The following is a 27,110-nucleotide window of genomic DNA, read 5'->3' as shown; positions in this document are numbered from 1 at the left end:
TAGAGGTTCCTCTGTGACTACACACCCTGTGCACACTTACATGTGGACACAAACATTGACAACTTTACCTTCTGCACAGAAGCCAAACCCACTAGGAAATACCACACTGAAGTGGCTTCAATGCACATATTTAAAAAAAAAAAGAAAGAAAGAAAAAAGAAAAGAAAGAACGTGAATAGCATCCTCAAATTAGTCCAAAGAATAAAAACTGAGGAAACTGATAAAAACAGACATACTTAATGGTTAAAGAAGGAATCAGCAAACTATAGCTCATGGGCCAAATCTGGCCGGCTTTCTGTTTTTATAAATAATAAAACATAACAAGCACAAAATAATAAGCTTCACACTTTACTGGAAGAAATCCACACTCCTTTTTAAAATACATTTTCTATGGTTGTACTGTAACAGCAGAGACAAGTAGTTACAATGAAGACCACTGGCCAAAAAGCCAAGTATTACTATCTGGCCCTTTACAGAAAAAGTTTGACAACCCCTAGGATAATGCATCAAAATTAATACCTAACCCTCAACACAGAGAACAGCCTCCAAACGCTTATATTCAAAGTATAATTAAAAGATCACCATTCTACTTTCTCAATAGTTCTTTCTTGTGGATGAAATACGATTTTTCCTAATTTGTAGACTTTCTATTCTTGTGCAACACAATTAAAATAATACCAGCATCTATTGGACTAAGCAGGAAGAAATGCTCAAGCACTTCTTGTTCAGCCTTTCTGTCAACCGAACAATAAATTGTCTTAAATTTTGCTAATGGAGACTAATATCAAAAGGCCTTCTTTGCTCAGAGAAAACTCCTAATATGTTACTGCTTTTCAAATTTAATATAATTCTTTTTGCGAGACAATAATTGCATCTTCTTTGCAGGGTTCACTGATTGGGGTAAACAGTGAAGGTCAGGGGATGTGAACAATCTCAGGGGGTCTCCAGACTCCACCTCACCTCCTCAGATCCCACCCACACCATTTTCTCCTCACCCTGAGAGTCAGAAGGCACTTGGTAATGTTGAGTGCTTCTTGCTTGCTCTCTTGGTATGATGATGGAGTCTGGGCACTACTGAAATAAACCTGGAAAGATACATTCAAACAAGATTGTAAAGGAAGTTTAATAATAAGTTAAGGAACATGTTTCTGAAGAGGAGAGGGACATGATCCTGTCTGTGTGTTGCAATGATAATTTTGGAGGCCATGGGGAAAGGATGGAGAGGGAAGATACTAGAAACAAGGACAGTTGACACTGTTACTCAGGCAGAGAGAATTAGCACCAGAGACCTCGCCCAGGCAATGGCAGCAAGAACCGAGAAGAGAAGAGAGATGGGGAATACAGGCTCAAGGTGGAAGCAACTGAATTATTTTGCCAACTGATTTTGAAGTTCATTGGCTTTTTCACATTTTTTATAGTTGTTTGAATGCTTTCCTTTCAGACAAGGATATTCTTAAGGACATTTGATTGTTAGGTTCTAAGCTCTTTAAGAGCAAGGACAATGCCTAATTTGTTTTTTTTCCTAATATTTACATCCAAACTGCATGGCACAGATGTGGCATGAGATGCAGTCTGCAGAGCAGAACAGGGAGAAGCTGGAGTGGTAGCAGCTGGGGCCCAGATCCCGCCTCCTTCACTTCCTAGCTGTTTGCCCTTGCCAGCACTCCATTTTCCCAGTACAACGTGGATTATAATGTCTGTTTTAGGATTGTTTTAAGAATGAGAGTGAAAAGAGAAAGGGAGAATGTGTTTCTATAGATGTGCTTGTAACATTTATAGAAATGGGCATTCAGGAAAAAGAAATTGTTACTAGTATTTTCACACTAGTTGCCCCTCCCCTTTAGGAAAGAACAGTTACTGGGCTCAGTTTTCTTAAAAAATTATCTTGAAGGTTTATTTTATTCTAAGAGATGTGCAGTGGGAGTCATTTTCAAGGAAGTACCTTGAAAAATCCAGGGGAAAAACTGTACTGAAAAATGTGAGACACTTACACAGCAACTGATTATAGTTCCGGCTTCATAAACGTAATAATTTTCTTCTCACTGTATCCTGCCAAGGACACACCTCCTTATTGAAGGCTCAACGTTTCAAGAAATAATAGGTGTTAATAAGTGAGTTAACTGAAATGTGCATCTAAAGCAAGGTATTCAGTAAGATACTGATTTAAAATACTGCTTAGTACCAGAGGGTTTAGAGGGCCTCAGGTAAGAGGAGAAAATTAATGGCATTTGACCACTGTAGCTCCCCAATACAAATCCAATTTAAAATATGAGGGAAAAAATAAGGTTTCTTTGATTTTTTTAGAAACTCTGAGAATTTCTCTGCTGACATTTGAGAATAGGCAGGTTTCTTCAGATAGTATATGACATGGTGATGTGGTTTGGCTCTGTGTCTCCACCCAAATTTCACGTTGAGTTGTAATCCCCAGGTGTCAAGGAAGGGACCTGGTGAGAGGTGATCAGATCATGGAGGCAGTTCCCTTACGCTGTTCTCATGTTAGTGAGTGAGTTCTCACGAGCTCTGACAGTTTAAAACTGTGTGGCTTTCTTCACTGTCTCTCCTGCGGCCATGTGAGACGTGCCTTTCTTCCCCTTCACCTTCCACTATGATTCTGAACTTCCTGAGGCCTTCCTAGCCATGCAGAATTGTGAGTCAATTAAACCTCTTGTCTTTATAAATTACCCAGTCTTGAGTAGTTATCACAGTGTGAAAATAGATTAATACACATGGCCATTGATATTCTGATTCTACAGACTATCCATGGAATTGTCTTGTTAAACTAAAATGTCCCAACACTAAAGAATGGCTCCTGTGCCTTCCCCTTTGAGGTGGGAAAAAAAAAAAGGGTTTTCTTCAGGACCTTCTTCTGGTAACCTTCTACAAAGATCAGGTAACCTTTAAAGGGCATAGCAATTTGTTGTATCTTGAAGAAAAAATGTCTCCAAATCATGGTTTTATTTACGAAGCAGACTATCACCTATACTGAATGATGGATTTCAAGTTAAGTTGGAAGTGAGCTACCCTGAGCAGCAACTCATGAATTACATTCATTTTCAAATGTCTACCTTGTGGGTTTTTTTTTTTTCATTCCATTTAATCGTATTAAATACAGAGCAGTAAAATATAGTATGAACCTAACGGTAAGTGGGAAAAAAGAGATCTTTGACAAAGTCACAATTCTTTCTGCATGGATCTTTTTTTATGAGATATGGATTTAAGTACATCTTAGCAAGAAAACAAAAATATAAAGCTTTGAAGTATTACCTATCTACTTACTAAGACAATCTGGATTCTCAATATAAATCAAGGAAAATGACTTAAAAGCCTACAAGTAATCTGAAAAATGTTTTCTTCTCCCGTGAGTATGCTGAGTGGAAAATCTCTGTGCTGTTCTTCATCCCCATATAACAACAGAACAGTCAATGACATTTTAATGTAAAATCCAAGAATGATTCCAATTCTATAAGATTTTAAAAGTTCTCTGGGGTTTAGAAAATCGATGACAACCTTTATGTAAAGCCATATTGAATGAAATAGTGTTTCTTTTAAGTAAGTCAGCATGCCTAAGAAAATAAGTTTTACTAAAAACTGAACAGTTGTGTATTGTTTTAATAGTATTGAGAATTAAAGCAGCTTTTTATCTGACCTTTTGTTTTAATCTACTGTTTACCAGCCTAATACTTTGACAATTTTTGGAATTTTACAACCACCTCTAGAATATTGGATATAGAAATGTTTTCTTTGCCAATATTTAGAAAATTGCAGGTCATCTTACCAAGAACAACTTATCAATATCTATTTAAAGTTCACCTAGTAAATGACATCCATGCATTGTTTTGCGTCAGATAACACTGTACTACTACCACATGAAAAAAATAAAAGCAAACTACCAAATATATTACAGAGAATGACTACTTTCCTCTAAGTGCAGCAGATGTCAATTGCAATGAGTATTTGACTGCAGTGTCATTATGCTGAAATTGGATTTCTAAAGAAACATACAGAAGAATTTCTATCAAAATACGATAAATATTTACCCCCTCTGACCTCTCTGCAGAATATGATTTGCTGAAAGGGCCACAGTCAATATCAATTCACAGAAAAAGAAAATGACTTACGAAGGTAGGTAAGACTTCATGACCAAATTGCAAAATTACTAGAGGAAAAAAAAAAGAGATGCAGCTGTCCCTTCCTATACATGACAGACATGACCCCCAAGGAACTGGAGGTAAATCAAATCATGTTTTAAAATGAACTCACAGGAAGCTCCTGAATAAGTTCTCTTCCCTACAATACTCTTGCTTTCCAGGCTAGAGATCAAACTCTTTGTCAAAGGCAAAGCCAACGTTCACCCAGATTCCTAAACTCACTTGTTGATAAAATTAAATAATGGAAATCTTGCTGGCTTGCATGTTTTCACATAGATTACATATCACACAGGTAACCTAAATGCCCTACTACAGTGACTAGCAACTAGTGGGCCTGGATCTAATTCCAATCTGAAACATTAGCTAGTGCCTCTGGGTTGCTACTTCTCCTATATGACTAAATGTTGAGATTTTACTGACCAAAGGGTAGGGCCAATATTCTGGCTGGCATTCTTCTGTTTAATAAGTCCATTCTGAAAGTACATGATCTAGATGATCTAGGTAATATTAACTGTAAAACAATTTTTAAGGCTGGGTGTTGTGGCTCATGCCTGTAATCTTAGCACTTTGGGAGGCCAAGGCAGGCGGATCACTTGAGGTCAGGAGTTCAAGGCCAGCCTGGCCAACGCGGTGAAACCCTGTCTCTACTAGACATACAAAAAATTAGCTGGGCGTAGTGGTGCATGCCTGTAGTCCCAGCTACTGGGGAGGCTGAGGCAGGGGAATCACTTGAACCCAGGAGGCAGAGGTTGCAAAGAGCCAAAATTGTGCCACTGCACTCCAGCCTGGATGACAGTACAAGACTGTCTCAAAAAAAAAAAAAAGTTTTAATATGTAATTTTTTAACATGGAATTCACCCCTCCCCCCTAAAAAAAGCCATTTTCTTTTAGGGGGAAAAAAAGCCCATGACCATTTTTAAGTTCCTTGGATTGAACCCATGCTATAAATAGATTTATAAAAGGCTGCTCTTTACTGCCCTAAGGCATGCAGTCAGTGTCTCCCTTGCCTGCCTTCCTTTACTCAATCTGTCATTGCACTGATGCTGTCCTAATAACCTCATTCTCCCTAAACATACTGCTTTTTTCTTTCCCTAGCTTCCCTAGCTTTTTGCAGTGGTTCTAACACCACCATCTGTATGTTCTCTAGAGAAAGCTTTTGTTGTTCATGCTTTTGTTGTTCATGCTTTCCTTCCAATGATCCTGCCTTAGCACAATGATCCTGCCTTAGCACAATGATCCTGCCTTAAGCATCCAATGATCCTGCCTTAGCACGCCCACTTCAGAGTGGAGAGGAGGATGACAGAGATGGTGCCTTATCTAAGACCTCCCAGAAACCGTGCTTGAGGGGCTCCTGCAGCGGGGCCAGGGGGCTTCTTCTGACAAGTCATGGCAGCAACAGCCTTTGCTTTCCTTTCATCTCCTCTCAGGGTACACTTGTTCGCTGGTACAGGATAAGAAACTAAAGAAGTCAAATAAGCGCTATCAAACAAGGTTATATAAAGCACATGAAAACACACCTCTCATTTCTGGATTGTTCCCTAAGACTGCCTTCAGAAGAATCCTGTCTCTTCTGTTGGTTGATTTTACTTCCTTTGTCATGAGAGACAATTTTTAACTTTCAGGAACTAAAGCTCCTAACAAAGACTCTATGCCTTCTATATGCCCAGTAATCCAAGAAATGACTTCTCATCTCTAGTGACATGGACAGACCCTACTTTTAATATCATCTCTAATGAATTTGCCCAGGAGAGAAACTCCAAACTCTTTCAGGACATGTCTGTCAAACTGAGGGATACATATCCCAGGGATATAAATGACAGAGTGATGGGTTCCATGAAGCCAATGAATGAAAACTGGAACTATTTAGGAAAAAAACGTGTTTACAGTCAAGTAAAACAGTTATATTATAGAACAGAATGCAAACTTTGGTTAATTTCTAGGATAAAGCAGAAAAATTCAAATATATTTGAGCTTACCACAGCTGCTTCCTGTTATAATAACCAGGCCCCAAAGGGCCTGCCTCTCTTCACTCAACTTTGAAGCTAAGCAGAAAAGTTTGCCAATCATTGCTTAAGTAATTACCTATGTCTCTATCAGGATTCTGTATCTGTTGATAATACAGGCCATGACTCTATTACACATCTATGCAATATGATATAAACTAGGAAAACAAACCAGACATACCACAAAATGATGGAAATCATATTAATGTTTCTTTGTATTTAAATTTGCTTTCAATTCTGAAAACAGTAATTGTGTCCCTACTAATTTAACACTTAGGCTTGGGAACCTGAGATAAAAGATGTATAGTTAGTTCTTACTGCAATATCTTAGAAGTCTGGTACATGTACACTTTGTAGCTATGATCAAAACTTGCAAAAATCAATCTGGCCCACTTAATAAAACAGAATTTTGCATTTGCTGTTTCCTCTTTCTGGAACAGTCTTCCCTCCAGTTCTCTGTATTGCTGATTCCTTTTCACCCTTCAAGTTCATCTCTTCAGAGAGGCTTTCCTAACCATCCCATGTAAAGTACCCCTTTTCATTCCCTCTATAAGCATTTTATTATTCTCTTCATCTTTTTCAAAGCAATTACCATTATTTGTAGTTATCTAGTAGTTAATTGCTCTTTCATTTATTGTGTGCCTTATCCAATGAGAATGGACCAGAATCTTGTCAGTCTTATTTACTGCCACATCCCCACCTCTGATGCATGTCACTCAATAAATACTTTTGAAAGAAATACTGCTGTACAGCATTTAGAAATAAAGAGGAGGCACTTCTCAGAGACTTTCAAAATCCTAAAAAAACAGACCTTGGAGTTATTATAATCTGGTTTTCTTTTCTTACAAACCTAAAAAGAAACTGAGGCGCGGCAACTCTCCCGAGATTCATTTAAGATGGCAAGTTTGAGACACAGCCAGTGATATTCTTCCATCTCCCTGTCTCCCACTCCAGCGAGCCCTCCAAACCAAGCTGTTGTTTCTGCTAGTCTTACTTTATTATTCCTACAGGATGTATCAACAGTGCTGAGCACACGTGAAAACCAAATGTTTGCTTCTTTTCCCATACTGCCTTTTTGTTGTTGTTTTGCCAACTATAGTGGAAAAAAACACACAAGACATTGGATGTCATGCAAAGGAGTCTGACCTCAATGCCATGGGCAGAAGAGATGAGATTCCACTGCACTCCAACCTTATTCCATGGTATGGCCTGGAAGCCTCAACTTTGCTGCTGACATGGCCAGAGCAACTGCCATATCTACTATATAAAGTGTGGTTTTAAACCAAGAAAAATGCTCTATGCACTAACAATCTCACACATCCAAAAAATAAATTAATGTAGCCAATATACACTTCAGTAGCTAGGCCTATTTTCCTCACAGAGGTCAAGTTTAAATTCAAGTGAACAAGAAAAAAAAATTGCTATGAAAAGAGAAGGATCACATATGCAAGTGCCATAACAGTCACAAGTCACAAATCCACTGGGGAACTGCTAGACAAGACATAGTTTACTGATCCAGAATCAGACCTATTTATTAGTAAGCTCAATGCGAACAGGTATCTAAGCCACCACGTTTGATAACACATTCCTCCTTATAAGAAATAGGGTGTCTTAAACAACGTCTTTCTAAATTCCTGGAATATCAGGATAATTTGTGGTACCTACATTAAGGTTCCCTTTAGGTAACTGCACTCTATTGCCCACAGTTCCCAGGCTTGATGTTGTGGATCAAAATTCTCAGGATCCATGGACAGATTAACAGGCCATTCTCTAACCCTTCAACACAATGGCTGATTCATCTTTTCTGTGCCAGTGCATTTTTATTACTTTGAAGTTAGCCATTCTTTCATGTGCATTTGTCCATCTAGCCTATCATTCTTGAATGAAGCATGATGGAGGGACAAGACCATGTCAGTTTGTTAACTCTCTATTTTCCAATTAAACTGACCCAGAGTCTTGCTCCTGGACATTACAATACTGATAATACAATTCACAGTTCTGCAGACCATGTTTTACTGTGGTCAGGTTTCTTAATCATAAAAAATCAGGTCCTCAATCACTGGTGCCATGTAATCTGGCAAATCTGTCTGAATGCATTCATGCCATAATGCTCTTAACTGTGTACTTTTTAAAAAGAACGTAAGATTAGCTTTTAAATTAAGCAGGATGATATTACTTCAAATAATACAAATGCAGAAATGGATAGGTTAATAATCCTATTAGTTCCAAAGTTTAGAATATTTATTCAAGCATGAGCAAACGTTATTAGGATCCAGTGAATAACATTATAGTATTTTTAAAAACCTGTGCCAAATGTGAATGTAAAACAAAACTGGGGAATAGGGAATTATTTTATCTATATCCAAGCAAAGGGGCGCTATTTAGCTCCCAAAGACTTCTGATAAAAACTAAAGCAGATGTTGATAATTGCAACCCTATGTACCCCAGATTTCTTTAAAAATTCATTTGGTTATATATTCCGAATAATGTATAAAACTCAAATAGGATACACCGTCAACACTGCATAGCTAGAGTAGTCAGACATATTTTTAAGCAGTCAAAATGAAGCTATATCCTTAATGCTCTGCAATAAAATCAATGATATCCATATCCCTAAACAAGAAGGCTTTTAAAAATTAAATTTTTATCCTTTATATAAATTAATAAAAATACAGGCTCTAAATAGTATTTAACAATTTTTCTCTTACTCTGAAAAGTTTTTCCACTCACACATAATTTGTACATAACTTTCAAATGTACGAATTACTACAATTAAAACAAATTCATGTCCAGGTGCGGTGGCTCACGCCTGTAATCCCAGTACTTTGGGAGGCCAAGGTGGGCAGATCACCAGAGGTCAGGAGTTTAAGACCAGCCTGGCCAACATGGTGAAACCCCATCTCTACAAAAAATACAAAAATTAGCCAGGCATGATGGCCCATGCCTATAATCCCAGCTACTCGGGAGGCCGAGGCAGGAGAATCACTTGAACTCGGGAGGCGGAGGTTGCAGTGAGCCAAGATCACGCCATTGCACTCCAACCTGGGCAACAGAGTGAGACTTCATCTCAAAAAAAAAAAAAAAAATTCATATTTCATTTGAGTTACTGAGAAGAGAAATTTAGACAGGAGCATAAAATAAGTTGTCATTTAAATAGATATTTTAAGACGATATTTTTTAATGAACACAATGTTTAACTCAGTAAAAGTAAAACTTTTTGTTAAAGCAAAATTCTCCTTAATCTTTGCACTAATATGTTACTCTAGAAATGCTGACATTGCTGGACACCTGGCTGATGCTCAAAAAGCGTTAAAAAAAAATGAACTTCACATAGAATGGGCTCACAGTTTGTTGAGGCTTTGATCTCAGCAACAAAGTGACAGCATCATGCTATCATGCTACAGGTAGGTAAAGTTAAATCAAGCCACGTGTGGCTAACACAGAGACCAGCTTCTTCAGAGTGTTCATTCTGTTGTTTCAGGAAGGCAACAATGGTCAGCTCCACCAAAAATGGTAGGAGAAAGTAGACTGGACAGACCTTCTAACACCTGTGTAGACATGTATCAGCAAAGGAGTGGGTGTGCTTGGCATTTTCTCAGGTATGAAAAATAATTTGACTAATACAAATCTGCCTCTCCCCTTGAGCTAACAATTAATGTAGAGGCAAAAGGAAGCGCAAGAGAAAATAAGACCAATTTGGGAAATGTGAAGTGAGCAGGCTAATTGTTATTGTTGAAAAAATGTATCTTGAAATGTCTACCTTTTCCTCGTTTACATCCTACAAATCACTTACCCAAATCAGACTGTCAAGATTATAGATCCTGCCTCAGAATTGTTTGGTACATTTCTATGTGAAATCTTCTTCAAAAATAAATTCATCGACATAAATTAACATGAGACTTTTCTTGGTTTTCTGACATGGTGAATTTCAGAATAGACAATGAATTAAATATTTTAATGGAAAGAGGGAAACACAAACTTATCCCTAAACTAGTACATGAGGTACTCATACGCTTTATAAAAATTAGTATGAAAATTAATGTAACACATGTAAACAAAGCATTTTAATTTTTTACAAAGATTATTTTGAAAACAGTTCAATAGCTTTTAAATGAATATGGAAGGTCAATACAGATATAATTTTATATATGGATATTTATGTATAAATATCCATATATTAAAAATATATTATATACACACGCACACAAAATAATGACAAATAAGACCACTGTATAGTTTTTAAATTCATATAAGTATAAAGTCTATATACCTGAGCCAACCTCTTTTTCCTCCTCTTCAATGTTGTTTTTGATGCTATCATATTCCTCATCAATGGTCTGGTTACCACGCATCTGAGATAAAATTCTACGGGCCTTCTGAGTCTGTCCTTTCTGAATAAGCCATCGAGGGCTTTCAGGCAAAAAGAGAAAGCCAAAAAACTGTATAACCGCTGGAACTGCTGCAAGTCCCAACATGTACCTGCAAAGAAAAAAAATCCACATTTACTGTAAAATTTGCTCTTACCATCATGTGCTCACCACATACTTTTGTGTTGTGTTGACAACAATAATACTTACTGTGAAGTTAGCCAGAATTATTTGTGCATTTATGTGTGTGTCTGTCACTAGGAAAAAAGGATATTTTTGTGCTGCACTGAAAATTAAAAAATGGGAAAAATCTAATTATTTCTCTACCTTTCCCACAAATTACATTGAAAAAGAATGAGCAAAAGCTACAATAATTATGTATACACATTCTAAACCAAATATATTAAGCAAAACATCACAATCACCATTCCTATGTAAGGCTAACATATGTAATTTTGTATTTTACAATATAAAATGGGGCTACGATAAAACTTTCTGATATCTGCTTAAAAGGCACACTTTTCATTAAAATAAGTGCCCAAATTTGTTTCTTTATAGTTATTTCTGACTTGTGAATCATTAGTTATAATTTTGTTGTTACAATTTTCCTATTTCATTTTGCCATCAAGCATCATGTTCATCATCATTAACTGAGGAATGGGGGCCCACAGGAAAAAAAAAGATGGAGTCAGAAATCAATAATCCTAATAAAAATCTGCTCATGTTGTTGTAAGTTAACTGTTATCTCTTTAAATATCTATTCTTAATGGCTGGCAAAATTCAAAATAGCAAACAACAATATCATTTTAACTCCCTCCAAGAAATAACAAAAATAGTAATGAGTATATCCATATCAAAGATCTCTCCAAATTATGATCACCAGACTGATTTCCTAACATCTCTAAGGCCTCCATGTTTTTGAACCAAAGGGGCAGAATTAGATAAAATTTAAGCTGTCTTTCAAATGGAAACTTCCATGCATCTAGGATACCTGAATGTTTTCTGTTAATCCAACTTCTCTAGGTATGTTCTAGGGTAGATTCCTAACAATAGAGCTCAGCAGGCCAATTCTATTTCTATAACAAACCACACTGATACGCATAAGTCATGGAAGTCACTTGGCTCAATATATTTTTCAAAGCTATTCTACCTTTTAAGCTATGCTAAACTGATAGTAGCCTTAAAGCCTCCAGAGATAAATCTCACAAAATAAGTCTGCTATTTTCCATGTAATTTCATTTTAATTAAAAAACCAGTAGAAGAAAAAATATGATCATTACATGGGTAGTAAGAATACCTCCTACTACAAATTACAAACTTAAACTACACACGGAAACAGAAAAATTAACCAGGATATGGAAAGTAAATAAACTATTTATGAATGAATGGCTAAATGAATCAGTTGGCCTGCAGTGTTAAATCTTATTAGAGGTGTCTTATGCTTTAGGCCATGGATTGTGATAATTACACCAATATTTAGTCACTCCTGCCTCTGCTCACCCACAGAGCACATAGTTTAACCTTAATTTATATCTCTGTATCTTGTATTATAATACATTATTTAGCTACCCCAATCAATTGCTTAATATTATTTAACTTTGTATTCAGCATAGCATTTAGTTAACTTGCACACAGTAGGCATTGAGTACATATTTTATGAAATAATATATAAGCACCTGTATATCTAAACTTTCTACATTAACTAACCAGAAAATAACTGTGCTTTGGATTCATATGACAATATCTTAGGTAACAACTCTTCTGGGTCATTTAGCTCTGCAAATTTACTTGCGCAGTAATTCCTTCCAACCAAACCATTCATTATTCTAGATATAACTGGACCGTCTCTTCTGGAAGAGTCCTCGGATGAGAGCTACAGAGATCAGCTCACAAAAATATGTACTTCTGGCCTCTTCCCCTTAAGATGTTAACTGGTATAATTTAATCTGTTATTTAAATGTATGTTTCATTGCTGTAAATCAATAAAACTTCCATCTGAGCTGTGTCAAAGAAATGTTTATACTATATTGCTAATTATTTAAAAGGGATTTTTTAAGGTAGACCCTAAATATACTGGATTAGGAAATAAATTTTAAAGGTCCTAAAGGTGAAAGCCTTTATGTTTCATTTATCTACACCTCTCATGATCTTTCCAAAGAAAGATCATGAATTAAGATAGAAAAGCAGCAGATAATACTTTAAAAAGCACTGAAATCAATGTAGAAACTGAATCTTTTTCAGGTCCAAGATGCTCACATAATATTTTGCACTCTGCTACTTGCTATTAAATCCCAGGATGCAGTATTTTTACAAGTTTTTTTTTTAAACAGAAAAAAAGAGAAGGGAAGAGAAGAGAAAAGAGAAGACAAAAAGAAAAGGAAAATACAGACATATATATTAGCCTGTGTTTCTTAAGTGAGCTACAGAAGACAGAATAGGCCTTCCCACCTTTTGAAATCTGTGCAAGAGTCTGGGTCTGAAATGTATAATTCCGTTGCCCTAACGTGTGGAAAAGGAATTTGTACCCTCCTGCCAATCTTTAAGAATATTAAAGCTTCTTTCTAGAGATTAGTCAATAAAAAAAGTTTTATACATTTGTATCCTAATACTTCTAAAAGTAAAATGAGAAAGCTTATTTTGTTTTGATTACCTTTCACGATGAAAATATTTTGATATGAATAATTTTCATGGCTTTGAAGAAATGCAATACACAAGATCAGAGCTTATATGACAGAGAGGACACAGGAACAGATCTGGGTGTCACTTCAGCTCTGGGCATACAAACCACAAGAACCTGGTCAAGTTACTTACCATTTTATTTATTTATTTATTTATTTTGAGATGGAGTCTTACTCTGTTGCCCAGGCCGGAGTGTAGTGGCGCGATCTCGGCTCACTGCAACCTCCGCCTCCCGGGTTCAAGCAATTCTCCTACCTCAGCCTCCTGAGTAGCTGGGACTACAGGTGTGTGCCACCACGCCTGGCTAATTTTTGTATTTTTAGTAGAAACGGGGTTTCAAAATATCGGCCAGGCTGGTCTCAAACTCCTGATCTTGTGATCCGCCCACCTTGGCCTCCCAAAGTGCTGGGATTACAGGCACGCGCCACTGCTTTCGGCCAAGTTACTTAACATTTTAACACACAGGTGACAGTATCTATTTCATAAGACTGCTGGGGGAATTAAGTGAAATCATTCACCAAGACAGAGAGGATGCTCGGAAAAAATGTTTCACCTCCCTGAACTCCTAACCACGCAATCAATTCACTGTAACGTGTTTGTTCTGGCTGTATCACCCAGCTAAATTTTCAGCAGGTAGAACTAACCAATTTCTTTCTTAAGAAAAACATTCCTCTAACGATGTGCAGACTGGAGAATAGGAAAGATAAATAAGAGGCTGTTTTGCTGTGGTACTAATAAAAATTTCAACATGAGACAAAAAGAGAAGGCTCTTTATAAACTAAACTAAGGCAGTAGTAGGACTACCAGTCCTCTAAATCCAAGGAAAGCAGGAATTAGATGAATGACAGAGTATTGTGATACACTGGGGCAGGCAGTCCCCAGAAAAGCAAGTAGTCTCCTATTGATACAAGAGATCTCATTATTCTAAATTAAGTCAGGGATTCTAAACCTGGCTTCACATTAGAATCACCTAGGAGGCTGGTAAAACCCACCAGTTTCCAGGCCCCACCCTTCCCCAGGGATTTTGATTAATTGATCTGGACTCTGGGCCCAGGGAGTTGTTTTATTAAAAGCTCTCCAGGTGGTGCTAATGTGCAGTTGTGGCTGAGAACCAAGGATCTAAATGTTTTTAAAACCCAGGGTAAACATGAACAACAAGCACCCAAGGTCCACACCTTACGGCAAAAGCCATTTATCTTCTACGGACAAGCAAGCGCATCAGACAAACACACAGTCAAGCAGACATGCCAAGCTCTCATGAGTTTTAAAATCTTTAGTATGTTCTTTACCATCATGATCACTCATCTAAAGATTTAAAATTTTCTAAACTTACAGTTACAAAATGAACTATTTTCTGGCACAGCTAGCAGTACCAGCACCTGCCTACCAAAGCAGGCCATTTAAAGGGAGAGGAATGCTTCCAAATGACAAGGTTAGACCAGCTGTCAACAAAGAACAATCCCACCAATTTCACCTCAGGTTAAGCCTTCTCAATTCCAGAGACCGAAGCTCTGTGAATGGTGGATCCTGCATTCCTGGGGCCAGACCTCCTGCTATGGCTCAGCTGAGCAAGCCTGCTGTCTCTTCCATCAGATGGCCAGGGGCCTCACAACAAACCAAACAGGTTCTTCACTGAACTAAACATTCACTCTCATTCCTGTTTTAAAGCAATCCTGCTGCTCTCACCTATGTAACTAAAGACAATAATCCTCTCATATCTGCTTCCTTAAGTTACAGAATTTTGCACTTCATGATCACTGACCTCCTCTCTGAACTGATAACATGAGTTAGCATGTTATCTGCTCTTTCGTAGTTCCAGAGGTGTGATGATTATGTTCCAAATATGTGAAAATCTAGTTGAATGCACAATCTCAGCATAGACATGTAATTGTTTAGTAACAACAATACTAATAGCAATAGTAACAGCTAATATGTAGCACCAGTTACCGTGTGCCAAGCACTGTTCAGAACAGTTAGGAAGCATTTACTCCCATGATTTCACAACAACCCTATGAGGCGAGTGCCATTATTATCCCCACTTTATAGACAAAGCAATGAGGCACAAAGAAGATACATGGTTAGTATGTAACAGAACTACAGTTAAAATCCAGGAAGTCTGGCTCCTACAATAAATGTTTATTGTAAGTCAAGCTATATTAACTGTTCAATAATTACTTGATAATTAATTCTGTAGAACACATAAAAAAGTGCATTAATTTACCTTAGCTTCATGTTTAAAGAATTCAGAGGTTCCCTTTGGAAGTATTATTCCCTCACCTCTGTTAAATGCAGTAAAACACTGCAGAAATAACAAAGCAAAAGCAAAGCTGGCTGGCTGGGAGCTGTCACTCCTAATTGTGCCCAGCAAAGGTGCCCAACACAGTACCACCCACTGGGCTGGGTAACTGCAAGCTGGATTTAAATAACACAGAACTGCTAGGAGGAAATGGAATATCCTGTGATTCTCTCAACACCTATCCTTACTAAATCAAAACTCCCTAAGAGCATTACTGTTAAAATAGCTGACTACTAGTTAAAATACCTCATGTGTAAAGGGTAAATTTGTACTGCTTATTTTGACCACTGTGCCAAACTAAAGTTTTATTTAATGTTTCTTTAACATACACTAGTAAGCTTTTCATACAGGAAAAATTTGGATAACAAGAAGGTAGGTATTTTTAAAAAACCATTAGGAGCAAAAATATTCGATCGCAAGATTTTAAAGGATTTGATCCTTTGAAAATATTTTCTACGATGAATATGATAGATCGAAAGTTGCTTTCTCTTTATTTTTCAATCTCTGCATCCCAAAGGTTTCCCCAAGCCTCACTCCTCCTGAAGAAATTGTACAGGAGTGAACAACTGCATCCTGCATTTGTGCTCTGTTTCTTTCCCTTCTCCCCTATGTTCCTGTTCCTCCTTAAATTCCCAAATGACATGAAAAAGTTGCCAATGCCTTACACTGGAAGACCTATATGATCTGTGGTTTTCATTTTAAGTCAAGCTGTGATGGAAAAACTATCCTAGTTAAGGGAAGTTTATTACACTACACTGTATTTTTTTAAAATATGCAATTGTTTTTATAGCCCTTGAGGAGCTGAATTCTACTAAGAGAAGACACTTTTCACTTTGAGAGGCACAGTAAAGGTTTTCAGACACCATACTCATTTAGTCAATTATCCTCCCAACAGGCCATGAAAGCATTAAGGTACAGGTCAACTATCACTTCCTTACTGGTTTCCCAACTTCATGTTGTCAAAACTGTGGTTCCAAGCAAAATAAGCACCTCATACTTTTTAGTCACAGTTAATCTTGATACTTTCTGAAACACTAAGATTGGCTCACTGACAATCTCTGAAATGTCATCCTGAGTACAGTGGGGCTTTTTAGCAAATTCTCTAATAATATCCAATACTGTCTTAAACTAAAAAAAAGAAATGAAAAAACTGTATCTGTAATTCCAGTTAAGTTTTATTTCCACTCTGTCTTCTGGCTTGCACTTTTGCTATTGATTAACAAATCATGTCCATGTTAGCCCATTCTGAATAGCTCAGAGGAATATTATAAATATTAAGATGATGTATTCTTTAAAATTCTATAGCTTCAAGTTGGTATTCTTTCACAAATAACTATAAAATAAACTCAAAATCTTTTTTTCCTGCATTAGTTCACTGAAAATAAAAAGGGTTAGCAATTAGAATCAGTAGATTCTTTGAAAACACTACCTAATGAAGATGTACTGTGTTTGCTTGGAAAGCTAAGCCTTGTGATTTCTCTGAGCTGTTACTCAGCTATTTACCCAGCAAATATCTCCTGAATGTATGTTAAATGCCAAGCACTACAGCTAATCACTGAGCATCATGAATAAACTTACCCAGAGATGGCATCCCCCCGAGCTAGAACTTTCCAATGATAAACAGGACAGTGAAACATTTTTCCCCTTAAAAAAGCATAACTCAAACCCCTTCAACCTCATCCAAGAACACTGTGCCCTCAGCCTAACATCCAGAGCTATCCAACTACATTGTTCAATGTTCCAATGAATTTTGAATTTTTCATATACTGAAGGAATAATCACGAGTGATGTGTTTACTGAAAGATCTCTATCCATGGATTTACAAAAGAAATGGTCATCGTTATTGATCAATAACTAGATATTTACATGATAACATGGTCACCAAAGTTATGATTTATGTAATATGTTTCTACTTAATGCAAAAGTTTTAGATGCAAACAGATAACACTGAATTTAGCCAGTTGCTAGAGTTATGTTACAGCAACTTACTTGGTAACATATTTTTAAATTTTAGTTCATGCTTCACAAGTCTATTTTAGCAGAAAAGAAAACATTGCCACATTGAGATCCCAGGCTGGAAAGTTACTTTTCCTCTGCCACCAAGGACCATGTAAGACATGCACCCTGATGACTGATACACTTGATAATCAGATGGCAGCTAGAGAATAAACATAAGACCATGGCTGAAGGTACCTAAGAAAAATTTCAATGTGCACAGATGGAATCTTTCACATTAAAAGCAGGTAATATATGATCCGCAAATGATCAACACCTGTGTTACCTCGAGAAAGATGCTGTGTACACTGTAAACAAACAAACCCTAATTGCCAGGTAAGTAAACATAACAAAATATTAACCCTGTCTACATAGCTTAGAAGAAGACTCCACCAAGTAAATTAATATCAGCATATACGTGGCTTGGCCAGGGTTATTTAAAATGTCATGATTATAGTGGAAGAAGTAAAATATGCTCTGACAGAATGTGATATTGTTGAAATCAATGAATATGGCATTTTGCACAAATATTAAGTAGTTTTAAACTGTATGGTAAAATACGTTAAGACCTGCACAAAATTCACAGTACTGTTGCTGAAAATAATGTACACACTTCTTAAATATACACATATCCTTTTTTTCCCCCAAACTCTGAGAATCATCCATGAAAAGCTCTGAGCTAGGGATTATAGAGAAACAGTAATGATCAACAGACATCCCCTGCTTCAAGTAACCTATACTCCAGTAATCATCAAACAAAATAGGATTCTTTAACTGCCATGATGGGGGTTTAGGCCCAGTGTAGGAGGAGTTAAGGAAAGCAGTTATTCCAACAGAAGCTATTAGAAAAAAATTCTGGCAGAAACATTTATGTTATTCACTGGTCAATGCAGAACAGGAATATAACAGAGAAATCCACCATAAGGCTGAAATTAATTTATTTTTTAGGTAAAATTTATATACAAGAAAATGCAGAGATCCAAGGTGTAACCATTCTGAATTTTAAGAAAATATGCACACCCTTGTAAACACTATCTCAATCAAGAAAGAGAACATTTCCATAATTCCAGGAAGTTCTGTCGTACCCCTTTTCCAGTCAATCCCCATTGCCGTAGACAACCACTGATCAAATTTCTGACCCCATTGCATATTGATGAACTTCATATGGAATCATGGGGAATGTACTGTTTTGTGTCTAGCTTCTTTTAATAAGCACAATATTTAAAAAATTCATTCATATGGTTGTTCCTTCTATGTCACTGATTCATTTATCTACTGTTACCAGACTGTCTTGATTACTTTAGTGTTATAATAAGTCTTGAAATTAGACAGTGAATCCTCCAACTTTGTTCTTTGAGATAGTTTAGCAATTCTAGGTCCTCTGATTTTCCGTAAAAAATTCAGAATCAACTTTTCTGGTTGAATGAATGTAAGTGACGATAGTGGATATCTTTGCCTAGCAAACAGTCATAAGGGAAAGCATCATTTTTTCACCACTGAGAATAAAGTTGGCTGCAATTTTTTTGTGTGGATGTCATCTTCTACTCTGGTTTCCTGAAAGGTTTTATCATAAATGAATGTTATTCTCTCAAATATTTTCTCTGCATATACTGAGATGATCATACAGATTTGCCTCCATTGAATAATTTCAATATGGTGACTTGCATGGATTATTTTTCCATATGCTAAACCAACCGACTTTCCTGGGTCATGATTTATTCCCCTTTTACATACTGCTTGGTTCAGTTTTACTAATTTTTTGTTAAGGATACTTTTTGGTCTGAGTTCATGAAATTGGACTCAAATTTACTTTTCTTGTAACAACTCAGGCCCTAGTAATAGAATTATGCTGGCTTCAAAAACCTTATTGGGAAGTGTTTATTCTACTTTTATTTTCTTAAAGTTTTTGTTTAAGATTGAAGCTATTTCTTCCTCAAATATTTTATAGAATTCACCAGGGGCTGGGTGCAGTGGCCCACACCTCTAATCTCAGCAATTTGGTAGGCTGCAGTGGGTGGATGCTTAAGCTCAGGATTTCAAAACCAGCCCAGGAAACAAGGTGAAACCTCATCTCTACAAAAAATACAAAAATTTGCTGGGTGTGGTTGCATGTGCCTGTGGTCCCACCTACTCAGGAGGTTGAGCTGGGAGGATCCCTTGAGCCTAGGCGGTCGATGCTGTAAGTGAGCTATGATCCTGCCACTGCCTTCCAGCCACCTGAGTGCCAGAGTGAGACCTGGCACTCAGGTCTCAAAAAAAAAAAAAAAAAAAAAAAAAAATTCTATATGGGCCTGGAATTTGCTTTGCAGGTAACTTATTAATAATGATTTAGCTTCTTTAATAAATAAAAGGATACTCAAATTTTCCATTTTATGTCCACTTTTGGTAAGTTGTGATTGTCAAGCAAATGACCATCCCATCTAAGTTGGTAAATTTATTGGCACCAAGTTGTTCACAGTTGTTCAAATTTTTCCTTCATTATCCTCATAATGTCCATAGAATGACATGCCCTCTTTTATTCCTGATATTGATAATTTGTACTTTATCTTTTTATTCTTAATCAGTTTAATCAGTCATAGCCAGTTTATCAATTTGATTAATCTTTTCAAAGAACCAACTGTTAACATTGACCTCTGCTCTTTAATATTTCATTATTTGTTTTGTTTGGGTTTAATTTGCTCCTATTATTCTAGCTTCTTAACGTGAAACTTAGATCACTGACTTTAAACCTTTCCTCTTCTCTACTGCAATCACTTTTAAGCCACATATTTTCATCTAAGCACTGCTGTAGCTGCATTTCACAAATTTTAATATATTGTATTTTCTTTCCATTCAAAGCTATTTTCCAATTTTCCTTCTGATTTCTCCTTAGACCCATGAATTATTTAGAACCTGCTACTTTAATTTACAAAGATTTGCAGCTTTTTCTGGCTATCTTATTGTTATTGGTTTCTAATTTAATTCTGCTGTGGTCAGGGGGCATATATTTCATTTATTTATTTAATAAATTATTAACATTTATTTTATACCCCAGGATATGATGAATTCTGGAGACTGTCTAATGTAAACGTGAAAAATAATGCATAAGGCCAGGCGTGGTGGCCCACGCCTGTAATGCCAGCCCAAGGTGGGTGGATCACTTGAGCCCAGGAGTTTAAGACAAGCCTGGGCAACATGGTAAAACCCTGTCTCTACAAAAAAAATACAAAAATTAATGGGCATGGTGGCATGTGCTTCTAGTCCTAGCTACTCAGGAGGCTGAGGCGGGAGGGTCACTTGAGCCCAGGAGGTCGAGGCTGCAGTGAGCCATGTTCATGCCACTGCACACCAGCCTGGGTGACAGAGCAAGACCCTGTCTCAAAAAAAAAAAAGAAAGAAAAGAAAAAGGGAAAGGGAAGGGGAAAGGGAAAGGGAAAGGGAAAGGGAAAAGGAAAGGAAAAGGGAAAGTAAAATAATATGTATAGTGCAATTGTTGGATGTAGCAGTCTACAAATGTCAGTTTTGACAAGGTATTTAATAGTATTGTACTGCTTTTTTATAATCTTTTATCTAGTTGTTCTATCATTGTTAAAAAAAGAGTTAAAAATTCTGCAAATATAAGCTCAATTTGCCCATTTTTTTATTGTGGTAAAATATAAATAAAATTACCATTTTGTCCACTTTTAAGTATACAGCTCTACAGAATTAAGTGCATTCACACTGCTGGCTAACTGCCAGCTGATAATTTTTGCTTCATGTATTTTGAAGCTATCTTATTAGATAAACTACACATTTTGTATCATTATTATTTCGGATGACTTGGCTCTTTTGTCATTAGAAAATGTCCTTCTTTATCTCTGCTAATACTGTCTCTCTAGAAGTCTACTTTGTGTGACTATTAATATAGCCACACCAGCCTTCCTATACTCACTTTTGTATATTACATCTTTTCCCAACCTTTCACTTTGAATCTAATAGCATTAAAGTGTGTCTCTTTAGACAATGTAGATCTGTGCCACATTTTTAGTACACAATAAGTTTTTACATTTAATGCGATTATTACCATAAATGGGTTTTAGGTATACCATTTTGCTATTTGCTATTTGTGCCATCTCTTATTCATTCCTGTGTTCTTAATTTATTGCATTTATTCAGCTTATCCAAATATTTTAAGTATTATGTTTTAATGCTCATAATGGCTTCTTATGTGTTTCTTTTTGTAATATATTCTAGTCATTGTTCTACAGATAAAAACATGCATCTTTCACTTATCAGTCTACCTAGAGATACTGCTTCACAAATATATAATTCCATTTACTGCCTCCAACTTTTTTGCTATTATCAAAAAATTGAGAGGAAGGTACAGAGATCTCCCACACACTTCCTGCCCACGTATGCATAGCCTCCCCAATTATCAACATCTTCCACCAAAGTGGGACATTTGTTGCAAGTGATGAGCCCACATTAGCACATCATTATCACCTACAGTCCAAAGTTTACATTAGGTTTCACTCTTGGTGCTATATAGTTCATGGGTTTGGACAAATGTATAATGGCATGTATCTGCCATTAAAGTATAATAAAGAGTATTTTCACTATCCTAAATATCTTCCATGCTCCATACATTCACACATTCTGTCCATGTTTTATAATGGTCATCTTCAGGGGAATTAGACTTATACAAACTGCTCTGTCATTACCAAACCATGTTTACATTTTCCTGGAAAAAAATCAGATAACTGAAGGTGAGAGCAATTTTTATTGCCAGCTTAAATGCCGAATATAGAGACTTAACCTAAAACATTCTGAAGATAACAGCAAACAATACCTAACAGCATTGAAGAGTTTGTAAGTATGTTCACTGCTACTAACTCATTTGATCCCGTAAATAACATTGTATGACTGCTGGAACACCGGCTAGGTGAGACTATTAGAGCTTAGATAAATTAATTCATACGCTGTGAAAGCAAATCTTAAACATATTCTTCCCACCACACTGTAATATCTTCATGATAAACAGTCATATTTATATCTTCAGCACTAAGGTATTTACTTTTTGGGGTTGTTTTGAAAAAGGGTCTCACTCTGTTACCCAGGTTGGAGTGCAGTGGCATGATCTTGGCTCACTGCAACCTCTGCCTTCCGGGTTCAAGATTCTCCCACCTCAGCCTCCTGAGTAGCTGAGATTACAGGCATGTGCCACTATATCCAGCTAATTTTTCTATTTTTTGGTAGAGATGGGGTTTCACCATGTTGGGCAGGGTGGTCTCGAACTCCTGACCTCAGGTGATCCACCTGCTTTAGCCTCCCAAAGTGCTGGGATTACAGGCATAAGCCATGGCACCTGGCAGGTATTTACTTGTAATGAGACTGTTTGCCACCAATTAATACATGTGTTATCTAAATCTATCATTCTTAAAATGACCACTGCATACTTCTATTTTTACGATAGTGATTGACTCATATTCTACATTTCATATAGAGCCAAGTACCACTGATCTATTAGCACGAAATTTTAAGAACACATTCTCCAGCATAAATTTGTTTAGAAATAACATCCCCATTTAAATATCATTCTGAGAAGCATCTTATTGACATGGATTTTAAAATTATTATTATTATTATTATTTGAGATGGACTCTAGCTGTGTCACCCAGGCTGGAGTGCAGTGGCATGATCTTGGCTCACTGCAACCTCCGCCTCCCGGGTTCAAGCAATTCTTTGCCTCAGCCTCCCGAGTAACTGGGATTACAGGCGCCCACCACCGCGCCCGGCTAATTTTATTTTTTTAGTAGAGACGGGGTTTCACCATCTTGGCCAGGCTGGTCTTTTTTGAGGCTTTCAATAAACAAACCCAAATCTAATGTGTTATGAAAGTGAGAGCAAAGGATTTCAAGTTCCATCCACACCCACCAAAGGCCGGCCTTCCCACTTCACCCCCAAACTCCCAGATGATCATCATAGCCCTCCTCCTAGCTGCTCTAACTTCTCACTCTTGTCCAAACATGACTGGTTCTTTCAGATGACAGGGCCTTTGAAGATTACATTTCACCTAGAATTTCCCTCTCCCTCACTGTACCTGGAATTCTTTTATTCAAAAAGCTCAAATATCTTTCCGTTGTGAGGCTAAGTTATTCATTCATCTTGGGAGCTCCCATTACACTATATCCATCATTTATTCAACAGACTAAAAAAAGTCTCTCTCCTATATTAGGCCATTAGAGGCTTCAGGACAGGAGGAGCACTTCTTATCCATCTTTCCATCTCTAGTATTAAATACAAGGCTAGTATGCAGAAAGTGTCAAGAAACTCTTTTTGAATGAATGACTGAATTATTTCCACACCAACTGATGACTCCAAAAGTATAACCTCACACCTGTACCTTGGCAGCAGCCTCATAAATAGGTTTCCTAAATCTACCCAAGAGGCGAGAGCTCCAGTTAGTTCTGGGCATCACTGCCATAGTGATCTTTGACTCCTGTCATGGCACACTCTGCTAAAAAAATAATAAATTCCCTTTGCCTGTAGACAGAAGTTGGACTTGAATTCATAGACCATTGGAATCTGGCTTCAGCCTCTCATGTACATCATCACTGTAGTCTTAATCCTCCCTGATCCTACCCCCTCCTGGTCTACACTCTGCCTCCCGTATCCAACTGTGTCCACCTGAGTCCCATCAATTCTTCAAAACTCAGCATGTCTCACATTGTGCATGAGTCAGCCTCAGGATACTCAGGAAAATCTCTCCTATAGAGGTTCCCAGGACTAATATTTTGTATTTCTCATTCAATACCTATATTACATCAATTAAATGATGAAACATGAAAATGACTAGCACAACCAGACATTTAACAAATGGTTGTACATAGTTTAGTGAGGTGGAATAAGATAAGCCTGTTTTTTTTTTAAAGTAAATCTAGGAATAAGATGAGTAAAAATCAGCATGAAACAGAAAAATTTAGCCTCTCTGTATATATACCTATCCCTATTAATACAAATCACATGATGACTATATACTTGTAAACACAGTAACACTCATTTGAAAATCAGCATTACCAAAGAGAAAATAATGAAAGTTTTCAGGTTCCTAGGGAGGTATATTCTTTTGAAGGAGATAAATTTTCATAGGCTCAGAAACTAATTTTCTTTCTCTTATTTTTACCCTCAGAAACACATATAATTAATAATTTAATTTTTATCTATCTATGAAGTATATATATCCCTCTGTATAAATTAATACATTGGTATTTGGTTTATAACAAATATCTTTTTATGCTAACTAAGAGTCCCTTCCCTAGAGCCCAGTGAATTTTAGCTCAGTTCAATAAACATTTACTGAATATTTACTATGTTCTGCGCCCTTCCTAGATCTAAAAATGAGTAAAAGGTCAATGACATTCAGGAGTTCCAAAATGAATGAGAGGAGATAGAAGAGTAAGCAAGTAGTTGAATATAATATGGTGAGTATAAAAATGGAGCTTTGTAGAAAGTATTATGAAAAGACAAAGGAACAGAGTTTCCATGATTCATGAGCAGAGATTTACAAGATGAACAGGAGCTGGACCAGAATCCCTGGATAGGGCAGGGAGACACTACAGGCAAAAAAAAGCATAAGGAGGAAAAAAAAAAAAAACTAGAAACATGACAAAGCAAGATGTGGTTGGTTTATAAGCGTGGGTATTATATAAAGTGGAGTGGGGGGCAACACTAGTTAGAAGAATCTTGAAAAGAATGCATGGATTGGGTACTACAAGCCATGATAAAGAATTTAATTTTTTTTTCCCTGTAGGAAATAGACAGTCTTGAAACATTTTACTAGTGGCATGCCCAGATAAGTTTTCTAGACAGATCATTCTGATGGCTAAGTTCACTTACTATATATTTACTGATAAGCCAGGATTTAACTAAGCAATTTTCAAAAAAGGATATTTTTGGTTGCTTGAAGTGTAGTGAGTAAATCTCACTATGTTCATGAAGTAAGATTAAAAAATATTAGCAAAGAAGACAGGTATGGTGACTCACACCTGTAATCCCAGCACTTTGGGAAACTGAGGCAGGTGGTTCACTTGAGGTCAGGAGTTTGAGACCAGCCTGGCCAACATGGTGAAACCTCATCTCTACTAAAAATAAAAATAAACTATATATATATATGCTTCTCTGAGCATCAAGTTTTAAATCTGCAAAATGAGAATAACACCAATTCCACTAACCTGTCAAGATTTTGGTTAGGATCAAATGGTATTTGCTGCCAGATGCTGAAACTGTTCATCACTATAATGCAAATATATACATATGCAAAGAAAAGGGCAAGCAGCGATAGAACTTTATCATTAATATTAACTATCGAAACATCTCTGCCATCTTTGTCAACACTACAATATATTAGGAAAAAAACAGGTTATCCTCATGATTACTCATTAGAGAAATGCAAATCAAAACCACAATGAGATGCCACTTCACACCCACTAGGATGACTGTAATCAAAAAAGACAAATAACAAGTGTTTACTAGGACATGGAAAAATTGAAACCCTCATACATTGCTTGTAGGAATGCAAAATAATACAGCCACTTTGGAAGCAGTCTGGCCAGTCCTCAAAAAGCTAAATACAGTTATCATATGACCTAGCAATTCCACAGATAGGTGTATATCCAAGAGAAGTAAACGCTTATGTCTATCCTAAAATTTGTACACAAATGTTCATAGTATCATTATTCATATAGCCCCAAAATGTTAACAATGGCTATCAACTGATGAATAGATAAACAAAATGTGGTATATCCATATTGTTATTTGCTATAAAAAGAAATGAAGTACTGACACATACTACAACTTAGACGAACCTTGAAAATTTGCTAAGTGAAAGAAGCCAGTCATAAAGAACCACATATTCATATACGAAATATACAGAATACATAAACCTAGAGAAACACAAAGTAGATTAATGGTTGCCTAAATGTGGGGCAGTTTGGGGGGTTAGGGGGTGATGGCTAAGGAGTGCAAGGTTTCTTTTTAGGGTGATGAAAATGTTCTAAATTTGATTATGGCGATGGTTGCATAGCTCTGTGAATACACTAAAAGCCAAGTAATTGTACAATTTAAATGGATGAGTTGAATGGTGCATGAATTACATCTCAATAAAGTTGTTTTTATTAAAAAATCAAATCTTTAACAATATTTTCAAAATTTTATTTCCTCTTTCTTCATGAAGCCAGATGGTGTCCTTCCCAGTACAGAATGTACTATGATAATGAAGTGCCAGAAAAATAGCAACATTGAATCTGCTACTGGCAATTCTTTTTTCTAGAGAAAGTAAACTTCCAGTTGTTCAGCAGAAAACAATTTATTTCTATGATATCTAAAAAATAAGAGAACAGAAACTTTGATCCATCTGGCATAAAAGGTGAACTATAATGTTTCTACAACATCAAAATCTAAATTGCTTTTCTGTCAATCAATTTCATCTTCCATCTGTCTTAATCCAATCACTACTGTAAAAATTATCAAAAATTATGGCTGTCAGATTATAAACGCTTGAAAGCAGAACCATGAGGAAGAAAGGAGTTAGCTTTTGAATAAGAAGATTTGAATCTAATCTCTGCCAAGGCCAAGTAATAGCCATGTGGTCTCAGGCAAATATTTA

At 36.6% G+C, this 27,110-nt stretch overlaps 1 protein-coding gene across 1 annotated transcript in view; it reads right to left on the bottom strand.

Moving 5' to 3' along the window:
* Nucleotides 1-27,110, bottom strand: part of SLC2A13 (solute carrier family 2 member 13) — a 339,724-nt gene that overhangs the window by 251,240 nt on the left and 61,374 nt on the right. Inside the window, exon 3 of the mRNA XM_034936026.4 lies at nt 10,422-10,630. Coding sequence (XP_034791917.1) covers nt 10,422-10,630 — 209 coding nt within the window. The remainder of the gene's footprint in view (nt 1-10,421; nt 10,631-27,110) is intronic.

This window comes from Pan paniscus, chromosome 10 (genome assembly GCF_029289425.2).
Source record: "Pan paniscus chromosome 10, NHGRI_mPanPan1-v2.0_pri, whole genome shotgun sequence".
NCBI lineage: Eukaryota > Metazoa > Chordata > Mammalia > Primates > Hominidae > Pan > Pan paniscus.
This window is presented reverse-complemented; position numbering and strand designations above follow the sequence as displayed.